We start from the raw sequence: 12,579 nt of genomic DNA on the forward strand, positions 1-12,579 counted from the left end.
TGTTTGTTTTCTTAAATAAAATACTTAAAAAGTAAAATATAAAAAAAAGATTGAAGTGAAGAGTATGAGGTATGCAACTAGGTGAATTAACATTAAGGATAGTATGTTGAATAAAATGTCAGAAACAAATAGACAAAAATTATCATGCCTCACTCATATGGATTAACTATAATATACAGACTCAGATAATTGAAGTCAAGAGCATGGGTTATCAGGTTGGGGCCTCTGTAAAGGCTCCTAGATTGTAAGCTCTTACAGCAGTCAAATATATTTAGACAACTATGTGATGATATTGTGAGTTACTGATTATATACCAAGAATGGAATGATTACATGGTAAGAATGCTCATGTTTGTATGTTGTTGTGTTTTAAAAAAATTTTTAAATTAAAAAAAATATATATATATATATATATTTAGGAGTTGTATATATATATATATATATATATATATATATATATATTTAGGAGTTGTAACTGATATTTCTAAATTCTGATATACTGAGCTATTTGTTTATAACCTGGTTGTTCTCTGAAACTTCAGGTATTTATGTGACACCTGAGACTCAGAGTTAGAGCTCTGAAGCAATGAAAGTTAGCAGTACCCCTATATAGCAACTGCTTAAAAAATTGAGAAAGTGATCAGACTTTGTCTAGAGATATGAATGGCGCTAATCTGGACAGGACTAAGGTAAATCAGAATATTGGGTAAAGAATGATATGGTCCATACTTTCAAACTTCAACCTCTGCGCGAGATCACCATGTTTATTTGGTGCAAAATTAATACTTTTGGTAGCACATTACTGAATTTAACTTGTATGATCAGTTTAGTTGAACACTCTAAGTACATGGAATCTTGAATAGGGCATGAGATCTTGGTTTGTTCAGGCCTAGTGTGATGCCCCGATATATTCCAGAGTAATTTGGGCAGAGAATAAAAAAGTATTTGTAAAGTCCTCTCGGGGAACTTGGGAGAAAGTGGGAAGTATTCAACTTCTCCATCTAGGGAATTCTTGATGTTCTTGCAAGCAGTGGGGACAACGACTTCAACAAGCTGAGCCTTCAATCTTGGGGCTTGCCCCTATGAAGCTTGTTCCTGCAAAGAAGCAGCTAAGACTACTTATAATTATGTCTAAGAGCCGCTCCCAGAGAGCCCCTTTTGTTGCTCAAATGTGGCCTCTCTAAGCCAACTTGACAGGTGAACTCACTGCCCTCCTTCCTACATGGGAAATGACTCCCAGGGGTATAAATCTGGCAACATGGGACTTGACTCCCAGGGATGAGCCAGGACCCAGCATGATGGGAATGAGAAAGTCTTCTTGACCAAAAGGGGTAAGAGAGAAATGAGACAAAATAAAATCTCAGTGGCTGAGAGATTGCAAACAGAATAGAGAGGTTATTCTGGAAGTTATTCTTATGTATTATATAGATATATAGATATCCCTTTTTAGTTTGTGGTGTATTGAAGTGGTTGGAGGGAAGTATCTGAAACTGTTGAGCTGTGTTCCAATAGCCTTGATTCAAGAAGACAACCGTACAACAAAATAGCTCTTACAATGTGACTGTGTGACTGTGAAAATCTTGTGTTTGATGCTCCTTTTATCCAGGGTATGGGCAGATAAGTTAAAAAAAAAAAAGGATAAAAATAAAAAATAATAGAGGGGAAGATGAACAGGTCAGGGTTAAAGTAATTCAGAACAGAGCGGTAAAGAAGACAGTGTCTATATTTTAGAACTACACATACTCTTTGAGCCCAGTGGAAGAAAGGTTTATTTAGTTGGGAACTGAAATTTTCTGTAGTGCATAATCTAATTCAACCTATCTGTATAGCTCATTTTAACAGCTGAAACACAGGAGCAGAGAATAAGAAAGAGGTCTTTTAATCCTGTATAGATTATTGTAATGCCTGGATACATTCTAGAGTATATTAAGCAGATAATCGAAAAAAGTATTAGCAAGTTCCCTTAGGGATAGGAAAAAGAATATGGAACTATTAAACCTTACCATCAGGGAATCCCCTGATACTGTGCCAAATTTAGGGACACCCAAATCAATAGGCCATGCCCACAATCATGAGGCTTACTCTTGTGAAGCTTATGTAGGTAGCAAAGAAGCTTAGACTACCTATAGGCATGCTTAAGAGTTACTTCTGGAGGATCTCTTTTGTTGCTTAGATGTGGCCTCAGTCTCTTTAAGCCCAAGTCTGCAAGTAAAATCATTGTCCTCAACCCTACGACATGATGGGTGACTCCTGGGGATGAATCCAGACCTGGCACCATGGAATCAACAATTCCATCCTGACCAAAAGGGGGGAAAGAAGTGTAATTAATGAAGTATCAGTGGCAGAGAGAGTTTAAATAGAATTGAGAGGCTACTCTGAAGGTTGCTCTTACACAAGCTTCTGTTAGACCTTGCTACCTATCATAACCTGCCAACCCCCAACCAGGACCATTCCAGCCAATCCTAAAGAACACCCAGGGCAATATATAAGATTCCACAAGTGTTCCAGGCACTAGAGTAACTTTCCAGAAACCTATAACCTCCAGATGGATCCCTGGTCCAGATAAGTCCTGAAACCTAGCCCAGCCACTCCAGAACATCAGATAGTTCCATCTCTCTACACCATATTACTGAAAGACCCTTACAATAAGAAAAATTTAGAATTGCCATAGCCCAAACACCCCTAAAGAGAGGGATGGAAACATCAAAGGTAATGGTACAGTTATACAATGAAGATAGGATTTAACAAAGGAATATGAATGCTGAATCATTAATTTGATACCTCTTTTAGTCTCCAGTATCTTAGAGCAGCTAGAAGTAAAAACCTAAAATTGTGAAATTGTAACCCATGTCAAAGTCTGGAATATGTTGTACAACTACTTGTGGTGCTGTGCTTTGAAATGTATAGCTTTTTTTGTACATATGTTATTTTTTCACAAAAAGAAAAAAAAGGAAAAAAAGGTCGATTGTGAGGATAAAATAATATTTAAGCCCTCTAACCTCCTACATTCTGGAGTAGCTCGAAGGAAAAATATGAGAGGATTGTATGGTAGCCCATGACAAATTCTGGGATCTGTCCTGTAACTACTTGTTGAAGAGTTCTTTGAAAACCATTGCTTTTTTATTTCTTTTTTATTTCTTTGTATATGTTATACTATACAATTAAAAAAGTTAAATAATAATAGGGGGAGATAAAGGGTAAAAAAATTGAGTAGACTGAAATACTGTAGGTCAATGAGAGGGAGGGGTAAGGGTATGGGATGTATGAGGTTTTTCTTCTTCTTCTTCTTCTGGAGTGATGCAAATGGTCTAAAAATGATCATGGTGAAGAATACACAACTTTGTGATAATATTGGGAGCCACTGATTGTATAATATGGTTGGACTGTACATGTACAGATGTTCCTCAATAAAATTTTATATTTTTAAATAAATAATAAAAAAACAGATTGAAGTGAAGAGAGGTAAAGCCAAGCAGGTAAGCAAAACTGGCTTGGGAAATGTTCAAGCAAGACATATTTAAGTGACTATAACTTCAAGTTAATATTTCTGATCAGCATGAAATAATCATGTACTAAACTTAGCTGATACAATTCAATCCAAAAGCAAATAAATCTGACAAGTTAGTTTGTAGAGCCTTACACTGGGTAATATTTTGCCCAAAATATTTTTGAAATATAGAAAACACTTCATGGATTAACTCCTGTTACTATCCTTTTAAAATCCTAGGAAAATTGAGACTTTCCTATTGGGATCTTCTGCTATAGAGGGTTCCATAGGCTCCTACTTAGGAGCTTTTAGTTTAAACAAAAGTAAACATTTTGTCATAAATCTTCAGGGTGCTTTTATACGCTGATATGCATTCTCTCTTCAAAGAGACATTTCCAAATTTGCTGAAACTCAAAGATGTTTGTGCTTTATCTTTTTAATGAACACTGTCAACATGGTAGGACACTGGTATTCTGAGGACTATGGTTTAGGAAATACCAAATTCAATAGTATTTAAGAGTCATTCACAAAACAAAAAGAATATTTCTGCATTAAAACTTAAAAGCTCTACACATGTGATGGTTAATTTTGTGTATCAATTTGGCTAGATTATGGTGTCCAGTGGTTAAAGCACTGGCCTAGATGTTTCCGGGGAAATATTTTTCAGATGGGATTAGCATCTACAATCATTTGACTTTAAGTTAAGGAGATAATCCTACATAATGTAGGTGGGCCTCATCTAATCAGTACGAGACCTTAAAATCAGATTACTGAGGATTACAAAGAAAAAGAAGTTTTACCTCAAACCTACACCAGTCTACTGAGCTCATGGATTTCAGATGCAACATTAATTCTTTTTTTTTTAATTTATTTATTAATTTAAAAAATAAAGAAACAAAAAAAACAACATACATAATCAGTAATTCACAATATCATCACTTAGTTGCATATTCATCATTTCTTAGAACATTTGCATTAATTCAGAAAAAAAAATAAAAAGACAATAGTAAAAGAAATAAAACGAACACAGGAAAGAAAAAAAGCGATTATACCTACCATACCCCTTACCCCTTGCTTTCATTAATCACTAGCATTTAAACTAAATTTATTTTAGCATTTGTTCCCCCTATTATTTATTTTTATTCCGTATGTTCTACTCATTTGTTGACAAGGTAGATTAAAGGAGCATCAGACACAAAGTTTTCACAATCACTCAGTCACATTGTGACAGCTCTATCATTAGTCAATAATCCTCAAGAAACATGGCTACTGGAACACAGCTCTACATTTTCAGGCAGTTCCCTCCAGCCTCTCCATTACATCTTGAATAACAACTGGTATCTACTTGATGCATAAGAATAACCTCCAGGATAACCTCTCGACTCTGTTTGGAATCTCTCAGCCATTGACACTTTATTTTGTCTCATTTCACTCTTCCCCCTTTTGGTCGAGAAGGTTTTCTCAATCCCTTGATGCTAAATCTCAGCTCATTCTAGGGTTTTTCTCAATCCCTTGATGCTGACTCTCCGTTCATTCCAAGATCTCTGTCCCACGTTGCCAGGAAGGTCCACACCCCTGGGAGTCATGTCCCACGTAGAGAGGGGTAGGGTGGTGAGACTGCTCGTTGTGTTGGCTGGAGAGAGGGGCCACATCTGAGCAACAAAAGAGGCTCTCTTGGGGGTGACTCTTAGGCCTAAATTTTAAGTAGACTTGACCTATCCTTTGCGGGGTTAAGTTTCATATGAACAAACCCCAAGACTGGGGGCTCTGCCTGCAGCTTTGGTTGTCCACACTGCTTGTGAGAATATCAAGAATTCAACTTGGGGAAGTTGAATTTCTCCCTGTTCTCACCACTCCCCAAAGGGGGCTTTGCAGATACTTTTCCACTCACTGATCAAATCACTCTGGGATTCATTGGGGCATCACTCTGGACAAACCAGCAAAATCTCATGTCCTACGTGAGATTCCAGGTACTTATGGCATTCAATCAAACTATCTACATAAGTTGTATTACGAGATGCACTAGTCAAAATAAAAATTTTTTAACTAATAAACATTTTTTGCTTTAGTCTCACACATACGGTGACATTTTAAAATATTAATTACCATCTATTTTCAGCACCCTGCAATAATGACATTCCTCTGTTCTTCCTCATGCAAAAACATTTTTAAAATTTGTACATTTAGTCACTATTATTATACACTCTAGGCATTCCTAGATATACCATCTCAATCTTTAACATCTATCTTTCTTTCTGATTTCATTTATGCCCCCAGCCCTCCTCCCTCTATTGTTCTCACATGCAGCTTCATTCAGTGTTTTAACATAATTGTATTACAGTTAAGTAGTATTGTGCTGTCCATTTCTGAGTTTTTGTATCCAGTCCTATTGCACAGTCTGTATCCATTCTGCTCCGATTACCCAATATCTTACCCTATTTCTATCTCCTGATGGTCACTGTTATGAACAAAATATTCTAAGTTTATTCACTAATGTCAGTTCATATTAACGAGACCATACAGTATTTGTCCTTTAGTTTTTGGCTATTCTCACTCGGCATAATGTTCTCAAGGTCCATCCATGTTGTTACATACTTCATAACTTTATTCTGTCTTAAAGCTGCATAATATTCCATCGTATGTATATACCACAGTTTGTTTAGCTACTTGTCTGTTGATGGGCATTTTGGCTGTTTTCATCTCTTTGCAATTGTAAATAATGCTGCTATAAACATTGGTGTGCAAATGTCCGTTTGTGTCTTTGCCCTTATGTCCTCTGAGTAGATACCTAGCAATGGTATTGCTGGGTCGTATGGTAATTCTATATTCAGCTTTTTGAGGAACCGCCAAACTGCCTTCCACAGTGGTTGCACCATTTCACATTCCCACCAACAGTGAATAAGTGTGCCTCTTTTTCTACATCCTCTCCAGCACTTGCCATTTTCTGTTTTGTTAATAATGGCCATTCTGGTGGGTATGAGATGATATCTCATTGTGGTTTTGATTTGCATTTCTCTAATGGCCAGGGACATTGAGCATCTCTTCATGTGTCTTTTGGCCATTTGTATTTCCTCTTCTGAGAGTTGTCTGTTCAAGTCTTTTTCCCATTTTGTAATTGGATTGGCTGTCTTTTTGTTGTTGAGTTGAACAATCTCTTTATAAATTCTGAATACTAGACCTTTATCTGATATGTCGTTTCCAAATATTGTCTCCCATTGTGTAGGCTGTCTTTTTACTTTCTTGATGAAGTTCTTTGATGCACAAAAGTGTTTAATTTTGAGGAGTTCCCATTTCTTTCTTTCTTTCTTCAGTGCTCTTGCTTTAGGTGTAAGGTCTATAAAACCGCCTCCAATTATAAAATTTATAAGATATTTCTGTACATTTTCCTTTAACTGTTTTATGGTCTTAGACCTGATGTTTAGATCTTTGATCCATTTTGAGTTAACTTTTGTATAGGGTGTGAGATATGGGTCCTCTTTCATTCTTTTGCATATGGATATCCAGTTCTCTAGGCACCATTTATTGAAGAGACTGTTCTGTCCCAGGTGAGTTGGCTTGACTGCCTTATCAAAGATCAAATGTCCATAGATGAGACAGTCTGTATCTGAGCACTCTATTCGATTCCATTGGTCAATATATCTATCTTTATGCCAGTACCATGCTGTTTTGACCACTGTGGCTTCATAATATGCCTTAAAGTCAGGCAGCGTGAGACCTCCAGCTTCGTTTTTTTTCCTCAAGATATTTTTAGCAATTCGGGGCACCCTGCCCTTCCAGATAAATTTGCTTATTGGTTTTTCTATTTCTGAAAAGTAAATTGTTGGGATTTTGATTGGTATTGCGTTGAATCTGTAAATCATTTGACATCTTAACTGTATTTAGTCTTCCAATCCATGAACACGGTATGCCCTTTCATCTATTTAGGTCTTCTGTGATTTCTTTTAACAGTTTCTTGTAGTTTTCTTTGTACAGGTCTTTTGTCTCTTTAGTTAAATTTATTCCTAAGTATTTTATTCTTTTAGTTGCAATTGTAAATGGAATTCATTTCTTGATTTCCCCGATTGTTCATTACTAGTGTATAGAAATACTGCAGATTTTTGAATGTTGATCTTGTAACCTGCCACTTTGCTGTACTCGTTGATGCAACATTAATTCTTGCTGTAATTTCTGGCTAGCCCCCACAATCATCTGTGCCAATTCCTTAAAATAAATATTTTAATGTTTAAAAAAATAAAATTTAAAATCTCTTACCTTTCTGGCTGGTGGGCCATGAGCTTTATATTCACTCTGCTGCCAGGAATCACTCCTCTCTTATCAAATAAGCAGAGCTTCCAAAGTTTCCATTTAAGTATCCTTAGGGCAAAGGATAGGCAGAAAAGAGTGAACTCATTAACCTGCACGATCTAAAAGAATAGCCTCATGCAGTACAACTGCACTATGAAGTTTTAAAAGTATTTTCCTTATTCTATATTTTAAAATGCATGGTAACATTGTAAACACAATTAATACCGCTGAATTATACACTTGAATGTGATTAAAATGGGAAATTCTGAATTGTACATAGAGTACCAAATTAAAGTTTTAAATAAAAAGGTAGAAGTTGGATCTTAAAAAAAAAATGTTAATTTTCCCTTCCATTCCCTATTTTTTAATATAATATGTTCCCTCCAAAATCTTTAATGCTCAAGGAAGGTATTTATCTTGTGGCCTCTCATAACTCCTTGCACATGCAACATATCAAAGGAATGACACTTTCAAGGAGGGAAGTAAGACAATAGAACCTTGGTGAAACACAGCAGATATACGAAGTTTTTCACCATGATAGATAGGGGGGTAAGGAGGAAGGCATGATGTTAGGTGAAAAGGCAGTGCTGCATCTCAGCATCAAAATCCTGAGTGTGACCACAGTACATGGAACATTGGACAGGGCATGAGATTTTGTAGGTTGGTCCAAGTTAGTGTGATGTCCTGATAAATCCCAGAGGGATTTGTACAGTGAATACAGAAGTATTTGCAAAGTCCCCTTGGGGGAATGGGAAGAATGGGGGAAAATTCAACTTCCCCATTTGGAGAATTCCTGATATTCTCACAAGCAGTGGGGACAACCAAATCAACAGGCCAAGCCCTCAATCTTGGGGTTTGTTTCTATTAAACTTATCCCCACAAAGAATAGGCTAAGCCTACTTAAAACTAGGCCTAAGAGTCTTTCCCAGAGAACTTCTTTTGATGCTCAGAAGTGGCCTCTCTCTCTCTCAGCCAACACAGTAAGCAAACTCACTGCCTCCCCTTCTCTACATGTGACATGACTCCCAAGGGTGTCCCTGTCCCTGGCAACATGGGACAGAAACCCTAGAATGAGCTGGGACTCAGCATCAAGGGACTTAGAAAACCTTCTCAATCAAAAGGGGGAAGAAAGAAATGAGACAAAATAAAGTGTCAGTGCTGAGAGATTTCAAAGAGTTAAGATGTTATCCTGGAGGTTATTCTTACACATTAGATAGATATCTCCTTTTTAGTTTATGGTGTATTAGAGTGGCTAAAGGGAAACAGTTTGAAATTTTTATGTGAATGCCAAAAGCTAAAAAGATACTCATTTCAAGCTGACAACAAAATTATTTTATATACAGACTCCTGTTTCCTAAAGGCAAAATTTTCTGAACTGGACATTTAGTTATACAAACGTAAAATGGAGACTATAAACGGAGTAGCAATTCAAAGGACAAACAGCTCTATGGGACAATGTAAAACTGAACATCTTCTAGGTAGAGATAAATTTCTGCAAATTATTTCCTTCACATAAATGTTTATTTTCTAGGTATTGGCTTTCAGTGGACTTATTTGTAAGGAAAGGTTTGTGTTGTTATCTCAACAGTTGCTCAAAAACTTCTCTCTCTCTAAGCCAACATGGCAAGCAAACTCACCGCCCTCCCCACCTGTATATGTGACATGACTCCCAGGGGTATAAACCTTCCTGGCAACATGGGACAGAAATCCTAGGACGCTAGGACTTGGCATCAAGGGCTTGACAAAACCTTCTCGACCAAAAGGAGGAAGAGAGAAATGAGACAAAATAAAGTGTCAGTGGCTGAGAGATTTCAAATAGAGTTGGGAGGTTATCCTGGAGGTTATTCTAACACATTATACAGATATCTCCTTTCTACTTTATGGTACATTATTGCAGCTAGAGGGAAGTACCTGAAACTGTGGAGCAGTGTTTCAGTAACCATGTTTCTTGAAGATGATTGTATAATGATACAGCTTTTTAACTGACTGTGTGATTGTGAAAATCTTGTGTCTGATGTTCTATGGTATAGATAGATGAGTAACAAATATGGATAAGAAATTAATAAATAACAAAGGTTAAAATAAATTGAGTAGATTGAAATACTAATGGTCAACAAGAGGGAGGGTGCCATGGTCAGGTTCATGTGTCAACTTGGCCAGGTGGTGGTAACTGTTTGTCTGGTTTGGCAAGTGCCGACCTGTCTGTTATGAGGACATTTCATAGAATTAAATCATGATCATGTTGACTACATCCACAGATGATTCCATTTGTAATCAGCCAAGGGGGATGTCTTCTTTAATGAATGATGCTTAACCTAATCAATCACTGGAAGTCTTTTAAGGAGGATTCAGAAGAGACAGCTCTCTTCCTGCTGTGGCCGGCAACAACTCCTGTGGAGTCTGTCCAGACTCTCCATCAGAATCATCAGCTTCACAGCCTGCCCTACAGGTTTTGGACTCTACGTTCCCACAGTTACATGAGACACTTCTATAAACTTTATATTTATGAATATTTCCTGTTGATTCTGTTTCTCTAGAGAACTCTAACTAATACAGAGGGGTAAGGGGTATAGTATATATGAGTTTTTTCTTTTTAATTTCTTTCGCTGGAGAGATGCAAATGTTCAAAAAAATGATGATGGTGATCAATACACAACTATGTGATGATATTGTGAACCACTGATTATAACCATGTCAAAAATGTTTGTATGCCAAGAATGTTTGTATTTTTTGTTTGTTGTTTACAATAAAAATATTTTTTAAAAAAGATCAGGAACAGACAAAACAATCCATTGTTAGAAAACAGTGAGATGGACTTGTGGTCTTATCTTCACCTCAAACAAAATGAAACCAGACTAAGCCAGCTGTATGTGGCCTGTCTTACACACGCAACATTAGATTATCATCCAAACTTTGAAAAACAAAAAAAATGTATATACAGCAGAGTATGAAAAGGTTATCAACAAAATACTTTAAAACATAAACACAGACTGGATTCAAATAAAATTATGTTGGAGAAATGGAAAGAAAATAGGAGTTAAATAAGAAAAAGGAACATAAAAATGTCCAACTGTTGAAGATAAACTCATTTGAGTTTTTAAAAAAAAAAACAACAGTATGTGATCACTGGTATTTAATTATAAATGAGTGGTGCCATTATTTAGAAAAGGTACAAAATCTACTTTTTGTAACTATTTAAATATGTGATGAAAACTTTTAGAAATAAACTTAGAAATGTGTAAGGATACAAAGTTTATCAAATTTCTATTCAGGAATATGAATGTACTACACAGAATGGCTCCCCAAAGATGTCCATCCCCTAATCCCTGGAACTGGTGAATATGTTTTATGTTTGTTACATGGCAAAAGGGATTATGCTTAAGTAAAAAGACTACAGATTCTAAAATAGGGAGATCATCCTGGATTACAGAGATGGGCCCAATCTAATCACATGAGAATTTAAGAACAGAGACCTTTCTCTGAGAGGGGTCAGACAAATTCAAAAAAAGACGTCAGAGAAATTAGAAGCATGAGAAGAATTCAACTCGTCATTACTGGAGGGTGCCAGATGTGAAGCATTCCAGTTTCTAGGAGCAAAGACCAGTCCATTCCCCAACTCCCTGACAGCCAACAAGGAAAGGGGGACCTCAATTCCACAAGTACAAAGAACTGAATTCAATCATCAAACTGAATGAGCTTAGAAGCACATTCGTCCCCAGAGCTTTCTATAAAGAATACAAAACTGTCAAATCCTTCTTTTGGCCCTGTTTGGATCCTAAGCAGAGGATGCAGCAGAGTCTACCTGAACTTCTAATGCACAAAATCTGTGAGATCAAAAAACAAAAATAAAAACTGTGAGCTGTTTTTGTATATGTGTTTTAAGTTGCTGAATTTAGGGTAATTTGTAAGGCAGCAAGAGAAAACTAATAAAGTGAACAAAAACTTTAAGGTGCCGTTAGCTGAATAGGCTAGTGTCCCATGGCTTCAAAGCAACAGCACCCTATAGACACATTTTTCTCCGTGCTATAATTTCCTTCTTATATTGTAGTTAAGTACCACAAAAGCAAGCTAAATGATCCTAGAGCCCACCTTTGGAACAGCAATATGATCATAAAAACAAACCTAAACCCAGGAGATTGAGAACCTATGAGTTAGTAGGACTTCATTCCTTCTTCTCAAGGTTAAATTACATTTGAGTACCTTTTTTAGGAAAAATTTACATGATATAATTTCACTAAGAACCTCTCCAGTAAGAAATAAAACATGAATTCACCAGTTTGGGAGATATAAAAAAAGAATAAATTAAAATAATACATGTAAAATACATAGTACAGTACACAGCACCCAAATAGTATCTGTTGCTTATTACAAATTTTAATGTTTTACTTTGACTTTAAATGTACATTGTCCTAAGGCTTAACTAATACCTAATCTTATGATTTTCTTTATTTTTAAAGTCAGAAAGCATGAACTACATATTTAAACTTTTAGACAAATGATTTTTCAATTAATCTTTAACCCACAGATTTGATGTTATACTAAAGTTTATTTAGTACATAATGTTCACTCATCTTGTTACCTCATTTATATTCAGTTCATTCATCAAAGAAGTCAAACACATTACAAGTGACAGAAAAAAAAATAAGTCCAGCTTTAATGAGGAAAGCAGCAGTTTTGAATCTTTTTCCCACCCACAGGGACATAGCATATGTCCTTCACCCAAGAGTTTTGAAGAAACTCTTCAAAGTTGAAAGAAAACATGAGCATCACAGATTTTTCTTGATATCACATTCATAAGAGTACAAGGAT

The 12,579-nt window shown here is 36.1% G+C and overlaps 1 protein-coding gene across 10 annotated transcripts in view; it reads right to left on the bottom strand.

Moving 5' to 3' along the window:
- Window positions 1–12,579, bottom strand: part of ATF2 (activating transcription factor 2) — a 120,848-nt gene that overhangs the window by 98,047 nt on the left and 10,222 nt on the right. For 7 of the 10 annotated variants that reach the window (XR_013172870.1, XM_077154213.1, XM_077154212.1 and 4 more), the window contains exon 1: window positions 7,738–7,842. The exons of 1 other annotated variant lie outside the window; for it this stretch is intronic. Coding sequence is in view for 2 of the 9 variants with exons in the window: in XM_077154204.1 (XP_077010319.1) it covers window positions 7,738–7,757 (20 nt within the window). In the remaining 7 variants the exon portion in view is untranslated. Of the gene's footprint in view, window positions 1–7,737; window positions 7,843–12,579 lie in introns of those variants that run through there. 2 more of the 10 variants (XM_077154204.1, XM_077154205.1) reach the window with 1 other exon arrangement.

Source organism: Tamandua tetradactyla, chromosome 3, assembly GCF_023851605.1.
Source record: "Tamandua tetradactyla isolate mTamTet1 chromosome 3, mTamTet1.pri, whole genome shotgun sequence".
Lineage (NCBI taxonomy): Eukaryota > Metazoa > Chordata > Mammalia > Pilosa > Myrmecophagidae > Tamandua > Tamandua tetradactyla.